Below are 25,233 nucleotides of genomic sequence, written 5' to 3' on the forward strand. Positions count from 1 at the left end.
TGGTGCATTTCTGGTCATTTTTATTCTTCACCCTCTGAAAAACTGGTTTACAATGAAGGTGCAAAGAGTCAGGATGCAAATATTCTGCCACACTGCTATACAAAACCACATCATAACTTTAATAAATGTTCCAAATCATTTAAACAAATAAAACCACTCTCTTAGAAACAGCACAGTCCTTGTGCAGCCAGCCTTTCATCTCAAAGCATTGTAAAACTGTACACATAAAAATCTAGACCAACTTGTTACACAAAGTACAGCATTATCTGTCACAAAGGACTGCAAGCAAAACCATAGTTTTACACCATATAATCTATACAAAAATAAGTATTAAATACTTAACACATTGCACTTCATGACAGCAAGAGGTGAGATACTTTGGTCAAGCAGATATACTACAAAGTAAAACACTGCAGACTTTCAATATAGTAAAACAGTTATTTTTTAAATATTTGTGAACAACTTTACTTTTGCAATCAGGTCAAAAACACTGAAATAACAAATATTTAACAGACTTGCTCTGCAGAAAGAAATACTTGACACTGCTATGCTTAGACCTGTAAACATTGCTCAATATGTACAGGAGTTTTTTGTCATCTCCACTTTTTGCAATTTTTAACTCCTTCAGTGTTGTTCTTAATCCTGGTTACTTGTGTGGTTGGTCATTACTGCTTCAAGGCAAGAGCAGCTCTGGCATCTGACCAGTTATTTTTTTCTTTCCCACACAAAGATGAGCTACCTAATTGTAAGTAGCTTTCCTGCCATCGGCTGATAGATACTGGTTATATTCCAAGTTCTTAGTTACCTGATGTGGCCAAAGCCACTGTACAATATTAAGTCATATGCCAACTGCTTTGAGTGGTGGGAAAGAGGGAATGCAGTATGAAGGTACCAGCCTAAACTTATCCCAGGTAGCCTACCGTGTGTGTATGTGTAATATACTCAGACCCTTTCCCACATAATTTGGTTTCCTCTCAATGATGCTCCCCCCCCACCCACTATTGTCCTCTCTCATCCTCTGCTGCCAAAATCTTAGGTACATGTGTGGTCATCTTGTGGAAGCCCACCAGATTGCAGCTGTCAAGTGTGACAGAGGCTACTGTGATCTAATAAACGAGCCACACTGTCAGAGTGCCTGACAAAGGGCAAGCTTCCCTCATCTGCTCCCCCAGAATTTATATCACCATCAATGCTCTTTGGGGAAGGGCTTGGCAAACATCACAAGAATCAATTGGAACTGGTGTTTTTTTTTTAAATCGACAATTTAAACAGTACAACACAAACATTTTATCCATTGGAAGCATCTTCCACGGTCCATCAAAGAGTACAGTTGTGTGGGTTCAGAGGTACACACTCTCCCCACTGCACAGAAGCTGCTTGGCAAGCCTAAGATGGATGTCGTTCTACCACTGCACAGGTAGTTTCCTCTGTGAGCAGTCACGTGCTAGCAGTTCCCAGAGGGCAGTAAGTGGGGATGTTTCACTTCAAGGAAGCCTTGACCACACCCCTTAATCACCTTCTGCCTACCTGCTACTCCCTTCCCCTTGAAAGAACTCAAAAGCAAAGTACTTCAAGAGTCCGAATGAGGCATGCCCCACAGAGCTGATTTCACTGAGGCACTCAACCCTGAGGTGCTGGCTGGAAAGAGAACACCAACATCGTTTCAGTTATCCTTCCAGTGGATTTGGAGGATTTTGCAGACATAATCCTGGTGTATATGGGAATCCCATTCCCATAATTTTTTCCTGTAACCCATTTTCCCTGTATTTCCACAACTCCCTCCAGATTCTATCACTCAAAGACATAGGAGCAGAATATGGCTATTCAGCCCATTGTGTCTGTTCTGCCAGTTGGAAAATGGCTGATTGATATTCCCTCTCAACCCTATTCTACTGCCTTCTCTCAATAATATTTGACACCCTTACTAATCAAGAACCACACTTAAAATATACCCATTGATTTGGCCTCCACAGTTGTCTATGGCAATGAATTCCACAGATCCGCCACCTTTTGGATAAAAAAAGATCATCTTCCTCATCTCTGTTCTAAAGGGTTGAACTTGTGAAGCTGTGCTCTCTAGTCCTAGGCTCTGCCACTACCAGAAACTTCCTCCACACAAAATTCTATCTAGGCCTTTCAAACAACAGGAAATCTGCAGATGCTGGAAATTCAAGCAACACACATCAAAGTTGCTGGTGAATGCAGCAGGCCAGGCAGCATCTCTAGGAAGAGGTACAGTCGACGTTTCAGGCCGAGACCCTTCGTCAGGACTAGGCCTTTCAATATTTGTTAGGTGTCAATGAGACAACTCTGTCATTCTTCTAAACTCCAATGAGTACAGGCTCAGAGCCATGAAACATTTCATGTATTAATTCCTTCATTCCTGGGATCATTCTCTTAAATCTCCTCAACCTCTCCAGTTCCAGCACATCCTTTCTCAGATGTATGGTCCAAAACTGCTCACAACGCTCCAAATGCGGTCTGGCCAATACCTTATAAAGCCTTGCTCTTATATTCTGGTCCTCGAAATGATTGCTTAGAATGCATTTGCCTTACTTACCACTGCCTCACCTACACACCAAGGGCAAGCTACAGCATCTAATTAACTTGCCAACCTACACATCTTTGGGATGAGGGAGAAAACACACACACACAATCACAGGGTAAGCTCCACGCAGACAGCACCTGAGGTCAGAACTGAACCCAGACTGCTGGAGTTGAGAAGAATCAGCTTTACTACAGTGCCACTGTGCCACACATTCAAATGGAACCTCAGCACAGAGTATGAGGGCAGAATAGTCACACACAGCTAGATAACTGTCAATGTTCATGTACTTCCTCTGGGCTCCATGAGAAGCTGGTGGGGGGAGGAGAGGGATGATCCTGGTAAGGAAGGAGGTGAGAAAATGCTGGACGGTGGCATTGCCAGCTTAAACCCATTTTGGTGTAACACCAAGGAAACTGGCTGCTTTTCCCGGTGGAAGACACAGCAGTGGCATGGGCAGTGAGTGGAAGATCTGCAGCAATGCCTTTCTGTACAAATAGACACAGCAGACAACCATGATGGGTGGACAATGCTGATTGAAAATACAGCACCTGCTACCAATCCACATGAAATTCTCAAGGAATGGCAGAACAGGTCAGGATGTAAGTTCCTTTTGCCTGCGATTGCTTCATGAAGGCAGATACAACATAATCCCATTATGACCTCATGCCCAGGCTTCGAATGGCTTGTCCTTGATGTTAGCTGTATGAGCAGCGGCCAGGGGAAAAATATTACCAAAGACTTCTTTATTAATTTCTACAAGGTATCAGAAAATGTTGCAGAACAGAAATGAAACCATTGGAAAAAATGATAGCCTGAAAGGAGAAGCTCTTTGACAAAATAGAAAGGTGGGATTTAAGACGTGTTTTCTATGATTGGAATGAAGGAAGGCTGAAGGGTATGCTTTGAAATATTGGCCAAGAGGAGGTCAGGTGAAGATTGTGGAAGATTTAGTGACATTGCCCATGGGGCAATAGAGGTTACAGGAAACTCAGATGAAAGTGTCATGGTCTGTTTCACATCACAAAGCAAGTAGCAGTGTTCATAACAGTTATATCATAGGTAGTGCAGAATTGAATAATATTTTCCATTTTTCTACTGCTTATTGACCAAGAACAAAATAGAGCAAGTCAATTTATGAGTGGGGAATAGCAGAAGTCATTTCGATGATGATGCTGCTAAAACAACTGACCTGAGAGACTGAATGTCACCTTTTGTTTTGGAGGCATAGTGCTGTGTACAGCCAATCCGATATAACGATGCATTAATAATGGTGCTTTGGCATTTTACACATAGAATGTTAAGCTAACTTGAAGGCTGTGCATCTCCAATTACTGCTACACTGAACTTCAGGAAAGGTATCAAACCTTAAAGGACTATTTCCTATAGCAACCACGGAACAGCCAAGTAGACAGTTGACAAGAAGGTGCTGGGGAAGGTAGTGTTGAATGCAATGCAACAACCTCTGTCCAGCAACCCTGTTCACGGCCAAAACCAGGAGAAGCTCCTCACCAGGTGATCTAAACTACCGTATTGATTTAATATGCACATGGAGACTTTGACATTGAAGGGAGCCCATATTTTAGAGTTCCCTTTAACTAATCATTGTAAACCAAGGGTTGCTGCTGTTAGGAGAAGAGCATTGATGTGCAGATCCCTTTACTGACATCTCATCGCCAATCCCTAGATATTTTTCTGAGCATCCACAAGTATCATAGATTGCACCCAAGAGCTCCGTTACATTCGTAAGGGAGGTCGCACATGGAACACTACCTGAGATCTCAGTGTAGAGTAATGTAATTGGTAGAAACGTACATAACCACTGACACTGAGGTGGGGTTCACTTTAAGAGGCTGGTCTGATGTAATGATGTAATTATGTAAAGGACTTTTACTGAACTTTACATTCAGTTTTTTGGAGTTCAGTAATTGAGTTATTATGGTTTTTCTTAAACATAAAATGCCTCATGTCGTTTTATTTGTGAAAATCTATGCCATTAACTATGGGACTGATGCTAGGAATTGCCAGCAATACTAAGATGAACCGAGCAGTGTACAGATCCATTTCTCATTGAGCATGATTTCATTAACCAGCAAGAGTCTAACTCCTATAATTGACATTCATTGACATTACCATCACCACTGCCCCTACACAAACACTTACTGGATCATCATTGACCTGCTATATAAAAGACATGACGACAGACAGGAGCAGATCAGAGTAGCTGGATATCCTCTTCTGACTCTCCAAACCTTTCCACCATCTAAAATGCACAAGACAGCCGCATGAGAAAAGTTGTCCAAATGACTGCAGCTCCACAATTCTCAACCAACTTAACAGCAGTCAATGAAGCCCATTCGACTGGCAATCTATCAACCATCCTAACCACACATGCACAATGTCTGCAGTGTGTACTATCTATAAAGTGCACTGTAGTTACTCCTAAAGCATCTCCCAAACCATCACCATCTACTGCCAAAAAACGGACAAAGGCAGCAGGTGCAAAGAGTAGCACCACCTCCGGATTCTCCTTCAAGTACACTACAAGCATGATTTAAGGATATATTACCAACTCTTCATCATCCCTGGATCGAAATCCTGAAATTTCCCACCAAACAATATTGTGGAGTCACTGCAGTGGTTAATGAAGGTGAGCTCATCACTATCTTCTCGAGAGCATTTAGAACAATAATTAGTATCCAGAGACATGCAGAACTAAAGGCGTGCATACATATTTAAACTGGGCGACAAGCAACTTCTACAAGAAAAAAAACGTAAAGAGATCAAATGTACAGGCTAATGTATTTAAGAGTCAGCAGGGAATGCAAGCCCTGAGGCTGTAAGAGACAATGGCTTTGGTGGCAATGAGGACAAGGTGAACATGGAGGTGAAGTTGTCCCACAGGTAGCGGTAAAGGATCTCAACTATAGAGTTATTAGGATATTGGAGCTCAATGCCTGTTGGGTTTACACCAGGTAGGCAAATGGGGATATCAACAGACCTGGGACATGTGGGTTTAGCATGTGATAGTTTAATTAGTGGGATGATCTTATTATTGAGTTTTGCCACTGTTGAGCAGTAAAAACACTCTGCAGAATGTGCAGCACCATTAAACCTCAGACAACACACCAGTCATGCTGTTGCATATTACGTTATGTACTGCTATGAGCACAGACTGAAATCTTGTTATTTATCCTCAGATAAGGTCAAAGACCAACATCAAAAATAAGGTCAAGGATGATCCAAAGTTTTTAAAAGAGAAACCATTCTCAAAACGTGGAAATCATATCACTTGCAAGGAAACAGGAAGTCTACAATAATTTTGAATGCTGAGTACTGACAGGAGATAACACATTGCTCATATAGATGTCATGCCCATAAAGAGTGAAGATCAATCTAAGGGATTTAAACAGTGATTGGTGGTAATAGTGATAAGTGTAGATCACTGTAGTGATGTGGCATTCATGGACATTAAGGATTAAAATATTTCAGAATTGTCCAGTTTGGAGTAAGAGCACGAAGAGGGATCAGAAGCAGTGGAATGAATGTTCTCCAATAAAACATAACAAGCTTCTCACACTAAAAGGCAGAAATGGAAAGGACCAGAATAAAGATTATGCAAAGAAAATTCCTTTTGAAAGTGGCTTGGACTCAATATTTGACGGGAAAGATGGAAAGGTACTTCTGTCTGAAGGGTTCCAGTGGAAGCAAGTGCTATGCTCAAAGCCAAAGTAGTGAAGGTAAGAAAACTCATGGGAGTGACTTGCTGACAAGACCATGACATTAGTTAGTATATTCAGTGGCCACTTTATTAAATACACCTGTACACATGCTCATTAATGTAAATATCTAATCAGCCAATCATGTAGCAGCAACTCAATGTATAAAAGCATGGTCAAGAGGTTCAGCTGTTGTTCAGACTAAACATCAGAATGGAGAAGAAATGTGATCTAAGTGACTTTGACTGAGGAATGATTATTGGTGGTTTGAGTACCTCAGAAACAGCTGATCTCCTAGGATTTTCAAGCACGACAGTCTCTAGAGTTTGCAGAGAAGGGTGAGAGAAACAAAAAAATATCCAGTGAGTAGCAGTTCTGTGGACAAAGAGGTTAGAAGAAAATGACCAGACTGGTTAAAGCTGACAGGAAGGTGACAGTACTCAAAAAACAAGTTACAATAGTGGTGTGCAGAAAAGCATCCATGAATGCACAATGCATCAAACCTTGAAATGAAAGGGAGCTGCAGCAGAAGGCCTCAAACATACACTCAGTGACCACTTCATTAGGTAAAGGAGATGCCTAATAAAGTGGCCACTAATTATATATTCAGCTAATTTAACTCAAGTTAAATCAGTACAATGTTCGCTCATGTTAACATTGTTAGCAGTGATCATTCACCGTTCTTCAGACTGACTGTGTATTATCCACACAATAACAAACATCCTCCTTTGCTTTGTGTGCTAACAGATCAGACAGGTCAAAGCTGAGACCTCCTAGGGATGCTGTGAGACATCAGCAACAGTAAACTCTCTACAATCACATTCTGTAACCTCATTATGTTGAACAGCCTTCACTCTTCTATCAACTTGTTGATATATTGTACCCCTACCCAGTTCCTTCAGAAGAAGGAAATATTGCAAGTGGAGCAGCTATATACAAACCACGTTAAAAAGCTTAAAGAAGGACCAGTTATGCACAAACTATGGAAAGCAGAAGGCCCTAGAATAGTCATGATTGGATGGGGGTTGTACCTACAAGATTGCCTCCAGTCCAAATATTCAGATAACAAAAAACAGGGGGTTGCATGAACATTTCAGTTTTCAGCCATGCAGGAGCCAACTATGGAATACAAGAGATGGAAATAAATTCTTTACAGTTTCAGTCAAGAATGGTATGTTTGCAGTCCCACCTGAGTCACTGCAGTGTCTGGCCAATTTGGTTCATGTCACTTTATAGACGCTAATAACATCCTGGTTGCAGTCTTAACCTGGAAACCAGTTCTCTCTCTATAGAACCACATGACTGCTATAGTCTGCTAGGTACAGCAGCTCTCTGAGATTACTCAACACAAGGCGAGACATCAGGAAAACTCTGCAGAGTTTCTTCCCTCATAATTCTAGACAAACAAATTAGTGTAAATAACAGTCATTTCACATCCAACATACTGGCAGTCACATTTCAAAAGTGCTTCATTGCTTACAAAGTGCTTTGGGACGTCCTGATAAGGACGTGGAAGGTATAATGGAAGTGCAAGTCTTTCACTTTTCAAAACAAGGTAACTTGCCTCCATGTGAATGAATCCTGATCACTTGACATAAATTTGTAGGGTTAATAAAATATTTCATTTCCTGATATGTGAAACAATTTAATCAAAGGAAACCTAGTTTTCCGAACACGGTGCTGAACTTCTTGCACTGATTGCTGCTGTTGGTGAGAATGTTTGTACGGGCTAGCTTTATGCTTCCTGCAACCCAGCAATGGCTACTCTTCTAAACTATGGCAATGCCTGTAAAATGAAATATGACAACTAACAATATGAAAAAGAAAGTTTCTCATTTTTCATTTTATATCCTGCGCAGTATTCCAATCATTATTATTCGCCAAGTTGATTGTTTTTTTTTACAGCCAAGCAATGCTTGATCCTTTCAGTGAGGGAATGAGATAATATACTGAGAAGTCCCCAATAATGTCGCCTCTCCAATAATTCAGCAATTATTGTGAAGGGAGCCAGGGATTCCCTCACTTGCTGTTTCTGCCATCAAATCACAGTTTGAATTGCAAAGCTCCCAAAAACTTGTGAGAGAAGTGAAAAGCCTTCCTTGTCAACAGGTTCCTCAGTATTCCTCAGTGTTATTCCACACCTCAGCTTGCTCCAGTGATAAAAGTATACACAAAGCATCCCAGGGTATCTCATTAGCAACGGAGAATTACAGTCATCCTCCTTAACATGATTTTATGACTTGTAACTCACCGGTGTTGTAATGTTGCCCAGAAAATGCCTAAAGGCCAGGTCATTTCTGAAATATCCCATTGAATTTGTGTAAGTGTTTTCCTGGTGGGAAGCCTCACCCTGTGGGAATGCACATTGAGCAATTGTGGGCATGTTCCCCTTTTGTGATATCCCAAAATAGCCAGCTGGAGGGTAAAGGTGCTCTCTCACAGTGTTGACCTTCCAATGCCTTGGGGAACCCATTGCAATAACTGAAAAGATCCTGAGGAACCCATCTACATAACTGATCTATAAAGATTCACCAGGGTCAGTGCCAGATCACTTATAAGGATGGAGGTGCAGCCTAGTGCAACCCTGCCATTGATTGGACAAGAAGAGGAAATTCCAGCCCAGCACTCTGTTTAATGGGCACCACAGCTCCATGTTACCTTTCCCGGTGTGAGCTCAGACTGCGCATGAAGCCCTGAACTCTCCTTAACCTATGGTACATCACTCACACACCTGGCTCCGATTTGGAGCCTCCACTGCGGGCCCAGGCTATGCTGTGGGGATGCCTTTCAACCTTGTCGGACTCGGGTTGGCTCTGCGCTCGCTCGGGCTTGGGGTTGCAGGACGGCGGGTCCGGTTGCTGAACCGACATCGTCCTGCGCAGGTGGTTGCGTTTCCGGAGGAAGTCCGGCTGAGCGGTAAGTCCGAAGCTCCCCTTGCGTAGGATCATCCGGGAGTTGCTCTTCTTCGGACGTGAGCGGTGGCTGAACTCCAGCCGGGCCAAATGAGCAGCATAACCTTCAGAGAGAAACTGCAGGAAGAAACGCAGAGTTTACTACACAGCAGACAGAATCCCAAATCACTGAATTATCAGTGCACAAATTCCCAGTGTGGACAGTGGTGTGCAGGTGGAGCTGCTGCCTCACAAGTCCAGTGACCCAGGTTCAATCCTCACCATCATTACTTTCAGACTGGAACATAGAAGAGTACAGCACAGGAACAGGCCATTTGGCCCACAATATTGTGCTGAACCAGCTAAAAAGCAAATCAGAAACACCCAAACACTAATCCCTCCTACCTACACAATGTCCATATCCCTCCATCTTCCTTACATCCATGTGCCTATGCAAACATCTCTTAAAAGCTCTAATGTGTTTGCCTCTACCACCTTACCAGGCAGCGCAATCCAGGCATCTACCACTCTGGGTAAAAAACACATCCTCTTTTAATCTACCCCTCTCGCCTTCAATTCATGCCCTCTTGTATTAGACATTTCAACCCTGGGAAACAAATACTTCCTGTCTACTTTATCTATGCCTCTCATAATCTATCAGGCATGTTCTCCCTCTGACTGGTTGGAATTCGTCTGGTTCCCCCTCATGTCCCCAAAGAGTGCTGCTTGATAGGTTAATTGCCCACTGTAAACTCTCCCTCATGGACAGGCAGGTGACGGAATTTGGAGAGGGCTGATGGACATGCGGCAATACTAAAACGGAATGAGTGTAAATGGATGCTTGGCAATCAAAATGCGGACCAGTGGCTCATTTTCTGTGCTATATGGATTGATGATTCTACAGTTAAGGTTTTCAGCCATCAAGCCATGCAGACACCATCAAGACACCTGTACAATGTCCTATCTTTGCTCAAGTTCTTGAATAATCTTTCCAAATAAAAACCCGTCACTCTCAGTCTTTAACAGCATCAACTGTTCCAACAGCCATGGCCTTTTAAGGAGATCATTCCAACTTTGTAATATACTTCATATTAAAAATGACTCTTTGATTTTGTTTGCTCTGTACAACTCAGCTTTAATAAGACCTTAAGACATAGGAGTGGAATTAGGCCTTTTGGCCCCTCGAGTAGCTCTACTATACTATCATGGCTGATTTATTTTCCCTCTCAATCTTATTCTCCTGCTTTCTCCCCGTAATTTCTTTATGCCTTTATTGATCAAGAGCCTATCAATTTCCACTTTAAATGTACCCAATGACTTGGCCTCCACAGCCATCTATGGCAATGAATTCCACTGATGCGCCACTCAGTGGCAAAGAATTCCACAGATTCACCTTCTGGCTAAAGAAATTCCTCCTCATCTCAATTCTAAAAGGACATCTTTCAATTCTGAGGCTGAGCCCTCAATTCTAGACTTTCCCAATATTGGAAGCCTTCTCCCTGCATCCACACTCTCTCAACCTTTCAATGTTCAGCAGGTGTCAATGAGATGTCCCTTCATTCCATCACTGACTACAGGCCCAGAACCATTAAACACTCCTCATATGTTTACCCTTTCATTCCTGGGATAATAGTCCTGAACCTCCTCTGGAGCCGCTCTAATGATAGCATATCTTTGGGACCAAAGCTGCTCACAATACTCCAAGTGCAGTCTGACCAATGTCTTATAAAGCCTTAGCACTAATCATGCTCTATCTTCTCATCCTCTTGAATATTCTATATCTGAATATTTTAATTTTCTATCACATTGTTCTTTGGTTCCCAAGCACAAGGTACAAGCCTTGAAAACCAGTTACTTGGTGCCACATTTTCCCCCCGTTCATAGAAAATTATTTTATGAAGGGAGACACGAAAGTAAATGCAATTGCACCAGGTCTGCCATTTTCCCTCTGGGTTCTCCATGTACCAGACCCACTGTGCAGCTTCAGCCCTTCTATGGATCCTTAGCCCAACCATAAACCCTATGCCATCACCACCCCCACAACCACCACCAATCCCCAGCTACTACCTTTATATCAAACAGCCAGATCGCTTCCCACTTGGCCCTCTCACACCACTCGCCTGCTCTCTCCTCTAATCCAAACAACCTAGTCTAAATGCAGTTGGCAGAGTGTGCAAAGGAGTGAGAGACTTGTTCAGAACCACATAGTACCTTGGTATTGAATTACCATAGTTGGCACTGGTTTGGCCATTTGCATTGTCCCACTTTATTGCCCCCACTCCACTAGACTATTGCTAAGCCATTGTTTCTCCTTAAAGTCCAAGAATATACATTGCACCGGAAGGGCAGACAGGTAGGCAGAGGGGCTGGAGTGGCTCAATTGGTAAAAAAATTAAATTAAATCCTTAGAGGTGACATAGGATTGGAAGATCCCTATGGGTAGTGTAAAAAAACCCTGATGGGAGTTATATATGGGCCTCCGAACAAAAGCCAGGAATAGGCTACAAATTACAATGGGAGATAGAAAAGGCATGTAAAAAGGAGAATATTGCAATAATCATGGGGAATTTCAATATGCAGGTAGATTGGAAAATCTGATTAGTGCTGGATCCCAAGAGACAGAATTTGTAGAATGCTATGATATGGTTTTTTACGAGCAGCTTGTGGTTGAGCCCACTAACGGAATAGCAATTCTGGATTGGGTGTTATGTAATGAAGAAGACTTGGTTAGAAAGCTTAAGGTAAAAGAACCCTTAGGAAGCAGTGATCATTATATAATAGAATTTGCTCTACAGTTTGAGAAGGAGAAGTTATAACCAGATGTACTGGTATTACAGTAGAGTTAAGGGAATTTCAGAGGCTTGAGAGGAGCTATCCAAAGTTTATTGGAAGGGAACGCTTGCAAGGTTGATGGCAGAACAGCAATTCTGGTGCTTCTGTGGAAGTTCAGAAGGTGCAGGAAAAATACGTACCAAAGATGAAGAAGTATTCTAATGGGAGGATAAGGCAACTGTGGCTGACATGGGAAGTTAAAGACAGTATAAAAGCAAGAGACAGGGCATATAATATAGCAAAAATTAGTAGTAAGGTAGAGAACTGGGAAGCTTTTAAAAACCAACAAAAGGTAACAAAAAAGCCACAGAGAAAAAAGGTGAAATCTGAAGGTAAGGTAGTCAATAATATAAAAGAGGATGCAATAAGTTTTTTTTTCAGATATACAGTATAAGGAGTAAAAGAGAGATGAGAGTGGATAATGGACTGCTGCAAAATGATGCTGGAGAGGTAGTAATAGGGGACAAACAAATGACAGAGGAACTTAATAAGTATTTTACGCCAGTCTTCACTGTGGAAAACATTTGCCAGAAATTTGGAATGTCAGGGGCCAGAAGTGAGTGCCATTACTATTACTAAGGAGAAGGCGGCTGGGAAGCTGAAAATTCTAAAGGTAGATAAGTCATCTGGACCAGATGGACTACACTCTAGGGTTCTGAAAAAAGTAGCTGAAGAGATTGTTGGAGGCACTAGTAATGACCTTACATGAATCACTAAAGTTTGGAATGGTTCCTGGGCACTGGAAAATTGCAAATGTCACTCCGCTCTTTAAGAAGGGAGGGAGGCTGATTAAAGGAAATTATAGGACAGTTAATCTGTCTTCAGTGGGTGGAAAGATATTGGAGTCTATTATTATAGATGAAGTGTTGGGGTACTTAGAGTAACGTAATAAAACAGGCCTAAGTCAGCATGGTTTTATAAAGGGGGAACATTCCCTGATAAATCTGTTGAAATTGTTTGAGGAAATAACAAGCAGGAGAATCAGTTGATGTTGTGTATTTGGATTTTCAGAAGGCCTTTGACAAGGTGCCAAACATGAGGCTACTTAACAAGCTAAAAGCCCATGGTATTACAGGGAAGATACCATCATGGCTAGAAGATTGGCTGACTGGCAGGAGGCAAAGAATGGGAATAAAGGGGGCCTTCTCTGGTTATTTTCTGGTTCTGCCACAGAGGTGGGTGTTGGGACTGCTTCCTTTCATGTTGTACATCAATGATTTGGATGAAGGAATTGATGGATTTGTGACCAGGTTTGGGGATGATATGAAGATGTGGAGGGGCAGGTAGTGTTGAGGAGGCAGGGTGCCTGCACAAGGACCTCAACACTTTAGGGAATGGGCAAAGAAGTGGCAGATGGAATATAATGGAGGGAAGTGCACGGTCATGCACTTTGGCAGAAGGAATAAACGTGTGGATTATTTTGTAAACCTATTGAAAATTCAAAAATCAAAAGTGCAGAGGGGTTTGGAGTCCTTGTGCAGGATTTCCTAAAGGTTAACTTGCAAGTTGAGTTGGTGATAAGGAAGGCAAATACAAAGACAAGGATGTAATGCTAAGGCTTTATAAGGCATTTGTCAGACCGCACTTGGGAGTATTATGAGCAGTTTTCTGCCCCTTATCTAAGAAAGGATGTGCTGGCTTTGGAAAGAATACAGAGGAATGACCCTAGGAATGAAAGGGATAACACATGATATGAGGAGTGTTTGATGGCTCTGGTCCTATACTCGCTGGAGTTTAGAAGAATGGGAGTTGGGGGATCTCTTTGAACCTATTGAATACTGTAAGGTCTGGATAGTGTGAATGTGGAGAGGACATTTCCTATAGCAGAGGAGTTTTGAACCAGAGGGCACAGCCTCAGAATTGAGGGACATCCATTTAGGACAGACGTGAGGAAAAATTTCTTTAGCTGGACGGTGGTGAATCTGTGGAATTCTTTGCCACAGCTGGCTGTGCAGGCCAAGTCATTGGGCGTATTTAAGGCAGAGTTTGATAGGTTCTTGGTTAATTAAGGCACCAAGTATTAAGGAGAGAAGGTAGGAGAATGGTGTTGAGAACGATAATAAACCAGCCATGCCGAAATGGCAGAGCTGACTCAATGGCCTAATTGTTCTGCTAGGTCTTAGGGTCTTATCATAGCGTTTCATAAACACCAGAGATTCTGAGTAAAGCTGGAAACCATGTGGAACAAGATGGCGGCTGAAACAAGTTCCCAGGAGGATAAGTGATTGTGGTAGCAGCTCTGGGTGAACACATGGTCGAAGAGTCAGAGAACAGGAGAGACCACAGCGAGGGAGCATTGAGAGAGGACCTCACTGACTCTTGTCCATCTCCTTCCCCCACCTCTCCCCCGTACCTTCTTTTTCATGTTTCTTCCCTCATCCTTTACAGTCATGATGTAGGGTCTCAGCCCAAAACGTCAACTGTTTATTGCTCTCCATAGATCCTGCCTGACGTGCTGAGTTCCTCCAGCATTTTATGTTTGATGAGGGAGTTTCTGATGTGAAGTGATATAGAGTTCATGCAGAAGGATGGGACTGAGGCAAAAAGTTAGCCAAGAGCTTACTAAATGGTAGAATAATCTGAGGGGCAAAGTGTACCACACCCGCTCCCGTTTCTGTGATTCTTACATTGATATGCATTGGTCTAAATGGTTAAGGTTGGTGCAGTACCAGTGATCCAGCACTAGAGGAGGCTCCTGACCAGACAAACAGCTTCTCATTCACCACTGAATTCACATCTATTGGGCAATTTGCTTAAAAATCAGTTTGGGAACAATCAGTGGCTTAATACAGGAAACCAATATAACTTCAGGAATTTTCACCCCACACTCTGACTTCTGGGTTGAGAGATGTGCCATCAACTTGTGCCTCAGCCTGCTTTGAAGACTAAGAAACCCAACATCTCAATGAGGAAGGCTTCAAGAAGAAGGCAAATTCCTTGACCGTCAGGGAAAGATAAGGCGTGCATGCTGCTGGGCCTTCCCAATATCCCAGCCACAACACCTTCTCTGGACCTAGCCAAACTGCCTCAGTCAGAAGAAAATAGATCACAGCCAACCCTCCTTTCCTGCTCAAGCTAATCTCCTACTGGTCTAGGACAGGGCAGAGAAATACATACCATAGAGTTAAAACACAGGAGTTTTCTATTACAAATCCCAGCCCCAAAGTATCTAGTTACCTGCCTGAAATATTTTGGTCAATAGTTGGGAAAATCCCACCCCCACCTTGTTATATGTCTCCACGACTGCCCTGGTAAACAGTCAGCCCCACTAGAGTCAACATCTGGTCACTATCCTGGCTAAACGTCCTATATCCAGTCCAGGACATTTCCAGCCCCAACTCATGAGAAATCTCCGTCCCCATCACAATAAACATCTGACCTGAAAGGAATAAACTTTATTCCTGATGAAGGGTTTCAGTCCAAAATGTTGATTGATTATTCCTTTCCATTGTTGTGTTTATGAATATTTCAAGATTTCCAGCATCTGCAAAATATCTTGTCTTTAAGAGTAAACATTATTCCCCATCCTTGGTAAGCTGCTACATCACTGTCAGAAATGCTACGATCCCACCCTTTATAAGTATCTGGTCCCACCAGGGTAAAATTCCAGTGCCTAGCCCAGCTAATGTCTTGCCACTGTCCCAGCTAAGTAATTAGACCCCACTTCCAGTTAACGTCCACCTCCTGCCATTTGTTTATATCCCAGGAATGTTGTCAGCTACACCCTTACCCCTTTTCTGGTAAAGTCAACTAACCTTTGTCCATCTGTAAGCTAGGTGGGCGACACACTGGGAATGCCATTGAGACTTACACTGGAATCTACATTACCATCAACCAGTTAACAAATAGCTTCCTTTTTCCACCTTTAACATACATCACAGGACATTTCATTAGGAGCATTAGCAGTTAGTGGGCAGATGGGTAGGTTGGTATGAGAGACGGATATGGAATGGCCGAGGGAAGAAGATGTAGAAATGGAGGTGGCTTTAACCTGGCAGAGGATTTCAGAAACTTCTCCAGCACCAAGTCAAACCAGGCATCAGAGAACCATAAGACGGTAAGATAGAAAAGCAGAATTAGGTTATTCAGCCTTTGGCGTCTGCTCCAGTATGCCAACGTGGCTGATTTATTATCCCTTTCAATCCCATTCTCCTGCCGTCTTCCCATCCATCTGTGGCAATGAATCCCACAGATTCACCAACCTCTAGCTAAAGAAATTCATACTTATTTCTGTTCTAAAGGGATGCCCTTGCATTTTGAGGTTGTGTCCTCTGGTCCTAGACTCCCCCACTATAGGAAACATCCTCTCCACGTCCACTCTATCTAGGCTTTTCAATATTCAATAGGTTTCAGTGAGATCCTCCATCATTCTTCTAAACCAGTGGGCCAAAAGCCAACAAACACTCTTCATATATTAACCCTTTCATTCTTGGGATCGTTCCCAGAAACCTTGTGCACAGGGTTGCTGACCAGCTTACCTCAGCACAACCAGTAATATTGTGGCCACCCAAATAGCACACAAAGGAATTGCATAAAATCATGTTAAACATTTGGTTGTTAATAATTGAACTCAAGTGTGAAGTATAAAAGTCATATTGCTGAATAAATTTTTCATTATAACAATGTGACGTTGATAAAAATCAAGGTTTAGTTTATATTTTTCCCCTGCTGTATATTGAGACAAAAGGCTGATTTATACTTCTGCGTCAACTTGACGCCGTAGGTACGGCATAGCCGCAAACCCTACGCAGAGCCTACCCGGATCCCTACGCCGTAGCCTGACGCGCACCTCTCCCAAAATGTAACTACGCGTCGCAGCAATGCAGACCACAACAACTGTGATTGGTCCGACTGGTAGCATCGCATTTCCTCCTACGCTGCAATAGCTTCCCATTGGCTGACTGAAGGGCAGGGCAGGGAAGGAACTCTGGCTGCAATGCTTTCCATAAAGCTCTGCAGACCTCCGAAATTATGGAGGACACATTTCGCTTTTACAAAAACAGAAACCCGCTTTAAACTGGTTTACCCTGAGAAAGACTACCATGGCCATGAAGCCTTGCACGGGCAGGTGTATGCGCATGTGTGATGTGCCCAAATTGCAGAGTGACGCAGACACACCAATGCACAAGTATAAATGCTCACAACATGCGTAGGCCACTTGCATAGGTTTCGGCGTCGAGTTGACGCACAAGTATAAGTCAGTCTAAAGTCTTGATATTATCCAGCATAAAGTGAACTACAAAATCTTAACTCCCGTTGAAGTATAGGCTTGTATTTTGGTGCCGTTGATGATTCTGTATTGCCCAGACAAACACACACACAAAGTCATATGCACACACTTGCACTCACCCACAAATGTGTGTATATTAATCTGCACACATAAAAATATCCAGAGACACATACAATTGTGTACACATGGGCACATAACATGCACAAAGGCATACACAGGCTCACTATAATGCTGAGGCACAAATGAGCCAACAGGGATACTGTACCAGTTAAAGAGTGAACAGATGAGCATTGTTTAAATAAGATACTGTGGACAAAGTGCAATGTCACATGCCACCAGGGGCCAGAGCGATAGATTCCTTCAGTTGCTTTCCACAGCTGCACTGGTTTTCATCCAGCCTGTTCTCCAGTATCCAGGGCCATATCACTTCATCATCAATTCCCCAGTGAGTGCCTTTCAAAACCTTAAGTTAAAAGGACTTCCACTTCCCACATTTTGATGGTTTTTCTAAACTCTGCAGCAGATTTGTGACAACCACTGAAGTTTCCGGGCATCCCATGGAAATGAATAAAGACAGCAGGCTCAGGAAAGTGGAAATCGTAAATGGAATAATGAGAGGAAGAAAATGGGATTGTCAAATGGAAAATAGCAGAATTAAGAATGTTGACATTAGCTGATGATAACCAATCAGATCGTCAAATAATTAAGTTTATTTCTGTGGTGCATATGGGATTTTAAAACTTATTTTAAAGCAACGATTTTCTTAACCTTTCAATTCAATGTACACTTTATCATGTTCTAAAGAAGCACATTACCTGACATTGATTCTGGTACTTTTTTGAGGGACGTCCCACAATGTAGATTTGAGATGGGGACAGACCCAGCACGTTGTAAACTGAAATATCCTTCATTGATCCATAGGCCGCAGCAATTTTGATGTGGGACTGTGGTGAAATTAAATTAGTAAAGCTTTAGTCTATTGAAACACAATCACAGAACTAGCAACAAATATAAACTTGGCAAAATTAGATCAATCTGCAACTTTAAGACTCATTCTTATTAAGACTACATAAGGAATCATTTCCTATGTGAAGCATGATGTCTTAAGCTTCGCTATGAGCACTTCATTTACGCTGAGCTTGAAAATCAATGCAATTTTTAATGGTAAAGTCTGGAGATGCTGCATTCATTCAGACTTACCCTCCTTCTGATAACACTGGACAACAAAGATTTTGCTTCCTGAATACTTTTGGGTGTATCTTATGGACTTTGGGCTGCTGATTACAAAAATCATCATGAAATTTCCCTATCATGCATCTTTTTTTTTAAATCACCTATATTTGTTATTGCAATTCAAATCATTAAAAAGGTTGCCCACAACGTAAGGTGAAAAGTTTTCTGTCTTGTCCAGGCATGCCTGGGCATACTTGGGCAGGCAGGAGCTGCATAGCAGGCCAGCTTTCAGAAAGGATATAAAAGCATCACACATATGCATTAAGTTCACATGCATATTGGCTTGTGATCACATTGATGCCTGTGCCCTGTGTGCATAACATCTTGAGTGTACTCATTATAATAAAGTAAATGTATTTTCCGGAATATTAGTAAAATTTAATTATTTGTGCCTGAAGTCTTCATATGGCAAGAGACATCAGAGTGTTTCTTTGCACTACGTATTTCTCAAGAAAGAATTGAATTGAATTGAATTGACTTTATTTCTTACATCCTTCACATTCATGAGGAGTAAAAATCTTTATATTATGTCTCTGCCTAAATGTGCAGTGTGCAATCATAGTAATCATAGATGTTCAGCACAAGATTTTAAAAAAAAGTAAGGTTTTTGATTCCCCTTGTGCTTTTCATAATTGTGGCTAAACTGCAGAGAAACAGACAGCACCATCAATAACTTTGTTTAACAGGACATATACCAGAACTATAGTGCTTTTTACCTTTCTGCACTAAGAGAAATACTTCATTCCCTACAACAGATTCAGCATGGACTAGAAGGGCCAAGATGGCCTGTTTCCGTGCTGTAATTGTTATATGGTTATATGCTAAAGTTCCTACATAACACTGGAGTGTCTATTTTGATTCTGTGCAGTTTCAGATGATAAGGTTTCATTCCTGATTAAAAACAACACTCTTTTTACATTCAATAACAGGCAACTCACAATAATAGCACTTCACTAAAGCAACCACTGCATAGTATCTGACACAGTAATTAATGATTAAACTCTTCACTACTTTGGACACTACCTGAGTATTATCAGGAATTTCTTTATGTAAACCTGACTCCAATCTTGGAAAACCAGACCCTCCTCCATTACTATGACTTTCTTCCTTCTTCTTTCTTGAGGCATTTCTAATAAAATGTATAGTCACAAATTGGGTCAAATTAATCTGAGGACAAACCTACTCCCCGCAAGACCTCAGCTTTGAATTGGAACACTTTCCCTTGCCCAAACTATCTTAAATAGTTCAAATAGTTTTGATTGAAGAAAACCTGTACATAACCTACAAACGTAAGCATATCTGAGCTGAATTACAATTCTTTTGGAGTTTGACATCTAACTTCCTTAAGTACTCAGCACCTCATCGAAGCTTACCTCTTGCACCAGGTTGCGTAAGAAGATGGTTTTTTGTCGCAAGGGATCGTGGACCAGACCTTCAGAAAAGGTAATCATACCCTGGGGGAAATTATGTTGGCCCAGCCAGGACACCACCCGCTGCTTCTGCATGTCTGGCCGTCCAGTGATGTAAATGATGAGATAGCCCAGGTCCTGCCAGTGTCTTGAACAAGAAGAAAGAGTCAGTAAATGCACCAGATCAGCACTGAAAAAACAACAGCAGAACGATTAGCAATTGTCAGTGAATGAAATTAATTTGATTCTCATTCCTAGTCTTAAGCAGTGCCATATGGATAAATGTGTAGGAGAACTCTGTATTGTGTATAATAGAAGTACACTCCGATGACAATAAACATCAACAGATTCTCCATTAGCAACCATGTCTTCAACCTCAGTTTGACCTCAGGCATCAGGTTAGACATCCCTCATGGTGTGTCCATTAACGTGAACAATCTTAAGGCTTTAACACCCTAGTGAAGGTACTCCCGTCAATAACCTTAGGATTATTTAGGGTTTAAAATCAGTCGGGGGATTGAGTGCAAGAGCTACAAGTTTATGTTGCAGCTCTATAAAATTCTGGTTAGACCACACTTGTAGTACTGTGTTCAGATCTGGTTGTCTCGTTATAGGAAGGTTCTGGAAGCTTTAGAGAGGGTACAAAAGGGATTTACCAGGACTAAAGGGTGTGTATTATGAGGAAAGGTTGAGCAAGCAAGGTCTTTCTCTTTGGAGCAAAGGAAGATGAGAGGTGATTTTTATAGAAGTGTATAAGATGATATGAGGCAAAGAAAGACCGGACAGCCAACACCTTCTTTCCAGGTTGCAATGGCTAATATGAGAGGGCATAATTTTAAGCTGATTGGAGGAGAGTCTAGGGAGGATGTCAGAGGGATTTTTTTCTACACAGAGTGGTAAGTGTGTGGAACACACTGTGAAGGGTGGTGGTAGAGGCCGATACATTTGGGACAATTAAAGAGACTTAGATAGGCACACAGATGAAAGAAAAATGGAGGCCCTTGAGGGAGGGAAGGGTAGATTGATCGTGGAGTAGGTTTAAAGGTTGGCACAACATCGTGGGCCAAAGGGCCAGTTCTGTGCTGTAATGTTCTATGTTTTATGTGAAATCTCATGAAAAGTCTTAGCAAGGCATCTCTGATCTGAATTTGTATATTCTTTCAAATCATAGGAGGTTCTGTCTTTGAAGAACTTTTTTTCAAATTTAGATTTCTGATAACGAACCAACTGTTAATTATACAATCCAGGGAACAACATCTAAACATCTGAAATCCGTACATGACAACTAAAGAGAGATAAACAAAAAGGAAAAGGCAATAAACAATAACACATTCTGGATTTCGGTAATGCATCATTAAGCTGGATGCCAACCGCCGTAAAACAAGATACACATTCTGGATCAGTGTTCACTCTGTCATGTTTGTTACTGCAAAGCCACTATTGATTGTTCTTCCTTATCCAACACAAACAGGCCACTCCGTAGTGAAGCCACTCTCATAGTACTGCTGACGAGGGAACTTCTAGATTTACAATCATTAATTTAATCCTAATTAAACAGCACCTGCACTTTCAATATGAAGAACAGAATTTGTGAATCAAAGATATGGATAATAGTTTTTGGCACGTAGACTTATTTCATTTCTTATTTCTGCATTAGAACATAGTAAACCATTAATTCTAGGTGTATAATCCACCACCAAAATAATCAAGTCAGCATATTCACTAGATTAATAAATTATGTAATGCATTGTAGAATATGTACTTTCTAAATAGACGTAAGGTTATGTTAGCAATTGCAGTGACCCTCCAGCGACTTCTCTACTGAATTGCCAAGTGACAGAGACTGTTCCTCAAATATGATAATTGCTTAATAAGACCATAAGATATAGGAGTAGAATTAGGCCATTTGGCTCATCAACTCTGCTCCACCATTTCATCATGGCCGATCCATTTATCCTCAACCCCAGTCTCCTGCCTTCTCCCCGAATCCCTTCGTGCCCTGACCAATCAAGAATTTATCAACCTCTGCCTTAAAGGTACCCAGTGACTTGGCCTCCACAGTGCCTGTGGCAACGAATTCCAGATTCACCACCCTCAGGTAAAGAAGGTCCTCCTCATTTCTGTTCTAAAAGGAGATCCTTCTGTTCTGAGCTGTGTCCTCTAATCTTAGACTCTCCCACAATAGGAAACAGCCTCTCCACATCCACTCTATCAAAGGTCTTTCAACATTTGATAGGTTTCAATGAGGTCACCCCTCATTCTTCTGAACTTCAGTGAGTAGAGGTCCAGAAGCAACAAACAGTCCACATCTGACAAGCCTTTCCATCCCGGAATCATTTTCATGAGCCTCCATTGAACCCTCTCCAATGTCAGCACATCCTTTCTTAGGTAAGGGGCCCAAAATGGCTCACAATAATGAAAGATGAATGAGAATTGTCAAATATGTGCACAAACAAAAGGCAATGAAAGATCATCTTGGCAGGAATTATAGCTGGTAGGAAGAAAGTTTTAGGTGATACAATATTTTATGTAATCGCTTTGATTTGGCAAGTTCCACATACAAAGGAATTGAGAACATGCGCACACAGTACCTGACCACATCCACTGCTCCAGCCCGAACCTTTGGGTCACTGCCCATGATGGAGACACTTGCAGCAAAGGAGCCATCGATGCTAAAGACCACACATTCCATCCCCTTTGGCAACACAGTCAGGTAGCTTTCTGCAAAAGTCTGGTCTCCTCTAGATAAAGTTAGAAAGTATAAATCAGGCGTTAATGTTCCAGAGCACAATCAAACCTCACAATTTTTCTCAATACACCTAATGATTGAGCTGGTGCTGGCTGGGTCACGTTAGGGTAATTCCATTACATGACCACTGTGCAGTTAACCTTCACTGCATCTTAGCTCAGAAAATGTCTTCCACAGAGGAACTCCTAACCACGACACTATTAACCAGCACTGCCAAAATATTTTGACATTTATGTAATAAAACAACGATTTATAAATAAACTAAAAACTTTGTAGAACGTGCAAAAGCATTGAGTGACAAAACCTAAAGCTTCCATTCACAGCACATAATTTAGCTGCTTAAGGAAGGCTCAGTTAATGATGGACCAGAATAACAAACAATATGAAATATGAATTTTTTTTGTGTTCATCTCAACTTTGTAAATCCAGCTAAATGTAAATCCTGAATCAACACTCAGAATCAGAATCAGGTTTATTATCACCGGCATGTGACGTGAAAGTTGTTAACAGCAGCAGTTTAATGCAATACATAATATAGAAGAGAAACATAAATAAATAAAATAATAATAATAAAAAATAAATGAGTAAATCAATTACAGTATACATATATTGAATAGATTAAAAACATGCAAAAATCAGAAATACTGTATATTAAAAAAAGTGAGGTAGTGTCCAAGGGTTCAATGTCCATTTAGGAATCGGATGGCAGAGGGGAAGAAGCTGTTCCTGAATCGCTGAGTGTGTGCCTTCAGGCTTCTGTCCCTCCTACCTGATGGTAACAGTGAGAAAACGGTACACCTGGGTGCTGGAGGTCCTTAATAATGGACGCTGCCTTTCCGAGACACCGCTCCCTGAAGATATCCTGGGTACTTTGTAGGCTAGTATCCAAGACTAGATTTACAACCCTCTGCAGCTTTTTTCAGTCCTGTGCAACAGGCACCCACCCCCCCCCCCCAATACCAGACAGTGACGCAGCCTGTCAGAATGCTCTCCACGGTACAACTATAGAAGACTTTGAATGTATTTGTTGACATGCCAAATCTCTTCAAATTCCTAATGAAGTATCCTCTCCAGATGACATCTATACACGGTTGTAATTCATCTGAGTGGCAGAGGTGGAATATTAAATTGATGAAATTCCCCTCAGATATTATTTTACAGCTCATTCAAAGGAATGCATTACTTTACTGGATGCTTCTTTGCATGGCATGGGGGGGGGTGGCGTTGTTGTTCTAAGTAAGAGACAACAACAAAGATTCAGCTTAAGTAATTTAACAAAAACCTAACTAACACAATAGCCACTAATGAGTCATTCCATTTAAGGAAGTGCAGCAGAGGTAATTAATATATAACAATAACTCAGACAGAGTGTAAACTGCATCACATATTATTGAGTACAGAAAGCATGGACTATTAAAACTAGGTCCTGTCCCTGCTGAAGCAAGGTACCAAGGATGGGAAATAAGATTTGCAAACATGGATATGTACAGTACATTTTTAGATCAATATTCTTAACCGGCCACATGGATCTACTGAGGATGCTTGAATACTTTTGTAATCCATAGCAATTCTATAAAGCTTTGCAATTTTAACAGAAAGGAAGATAGTTAAGATGAAGACGAATACAACTGAATTTCGGAGACCAAAGTATCACTTGGAGAGTGATAAATGATAACAGTTGTAAAAAATTGTTAACCTACAATTGAAATTTAGACTTAGAACTCAAACATTCTTTAAGAAATATACCTTATAATTCAGTGTTTTTCATTACGGCACCGTGTGCATGAGCACAGGATTTCTGTGGTGCAAACTTGATATGACTAGAGTGCTCACTGGTTGGGAGATCAGATATAAGAAGGGTAAATTAGATACCGTATCACTCTTCTGTCTGATCTGCTTTTTCCAATATTATTTGTTTTCATATCAGACCTCCAACAACCCAAATCTTATAAAATGGAACAATGTTCTTTCTTTGAGTTTGCAAACATCCCACGAGATATATTGAGCTAAGCGTGGGATGCTGAAAAGAGTATATTTCATTTGAGCAACTATGCCAGAGCAAAGGAGAAAAACATCATGTGTTGTGTAACAGAACACATCAGGTGTTATTTGTTAAATACATGCATGTTACCCTGAAACACGCAGTCTGAAAAACATACAGATAGCAGAGACATAACTGAAGTCAATTGGTAAACACTTTCAGCAACAACCTCTCATCACAATGTGTTATGTTCTGGTCATCACGTTAAACAGGAAATAGCTCTGAGCCACAGTAACACAACTTCCATCAATTTAGATGAAGCAGCAAATGATAAGACATTTCAGAAGAATGCTGAAGTTATACAGATGGGGATTGTGCTGAACTGAAGTCAGCATCCAGGGCAGAAACACAAAGCATAGGCCACCAGAAGGAAGCTGTTTTCTCTTCATGCCTTTTCCAGAATAAATTCTTTAACCAGAGTTATGTCGTCCTGTTCCTTTCCCCTTCAAACCATATAGAATAATTCAGGATAAACAAGCCATTAACATTACAGAAAATGAGAGAGAGAATTAGAGTTAATAGTTTATATTATTTATTTATTTATTTATTGAAATACAATGCAGAATAGGCCATTATGGCCCTTG

General features: G+C 41.4%; 1 protein-coding gene across 4 annotated transcripts in view; it reads right to left on the reverse strand.

Moving 5' to 3' along the window:
• Positions 1-96: 96 nt before the first annotated feature.
• The window catches only part of pitpnm3 (PITPNM family member 3), a 647,225-nt gene continuing 622,088 nt past the window's right edge, over positions 97-25,233 (reverse strand). For 2 of the 4 annotated variants that reach the window (XM_072243578.1, XM_072243577.1), the window contains exons 16-20: positions 22,451-22,600; positions 19,824-20,007; positions 18,033-18,161; positions 8,996-9,293; positions 4,728-6,583 (exon numbers count right to left, since the gene is read on the reverse strand). In XM_072243578.1, coding sequence (XP_072099679.1) covers positions 6,450-6,583; positions 8,996-9,293; positions 18,033-18,161; positions 19,824-20,007; positions 22,451-22,600 — 895 coding nt within the window. In that variant the 3' untranslated portion in view covers positions 4,728-6,449. Of the gene's footprint in view, positions 6,584-8,995; positions 9,294-18,032; positions 18,162-19,823; positions 20,008-22,450; positions 22,601-25,233 lie in introns of all 4 variants that reach the window. The other 2 variants (XM_072243576.1, XM_072243575.1) reach the window with 2 other exon arrangements.

This window comes from Mobula birostris, chromosome 25 (assembly GCF_030028105.1).
Source record: "Mobula birostris isolate sMobBir1 chromosome 25, sMobBir1.hap1, whole genome shotgun sequence".
Taxonomy (NCBI): Eukaryota; Metazoa; Chordata; class Chondrichthyes; order Myliobatiformes; family Myliobatidae; genus Mobula; species Mobula birostris.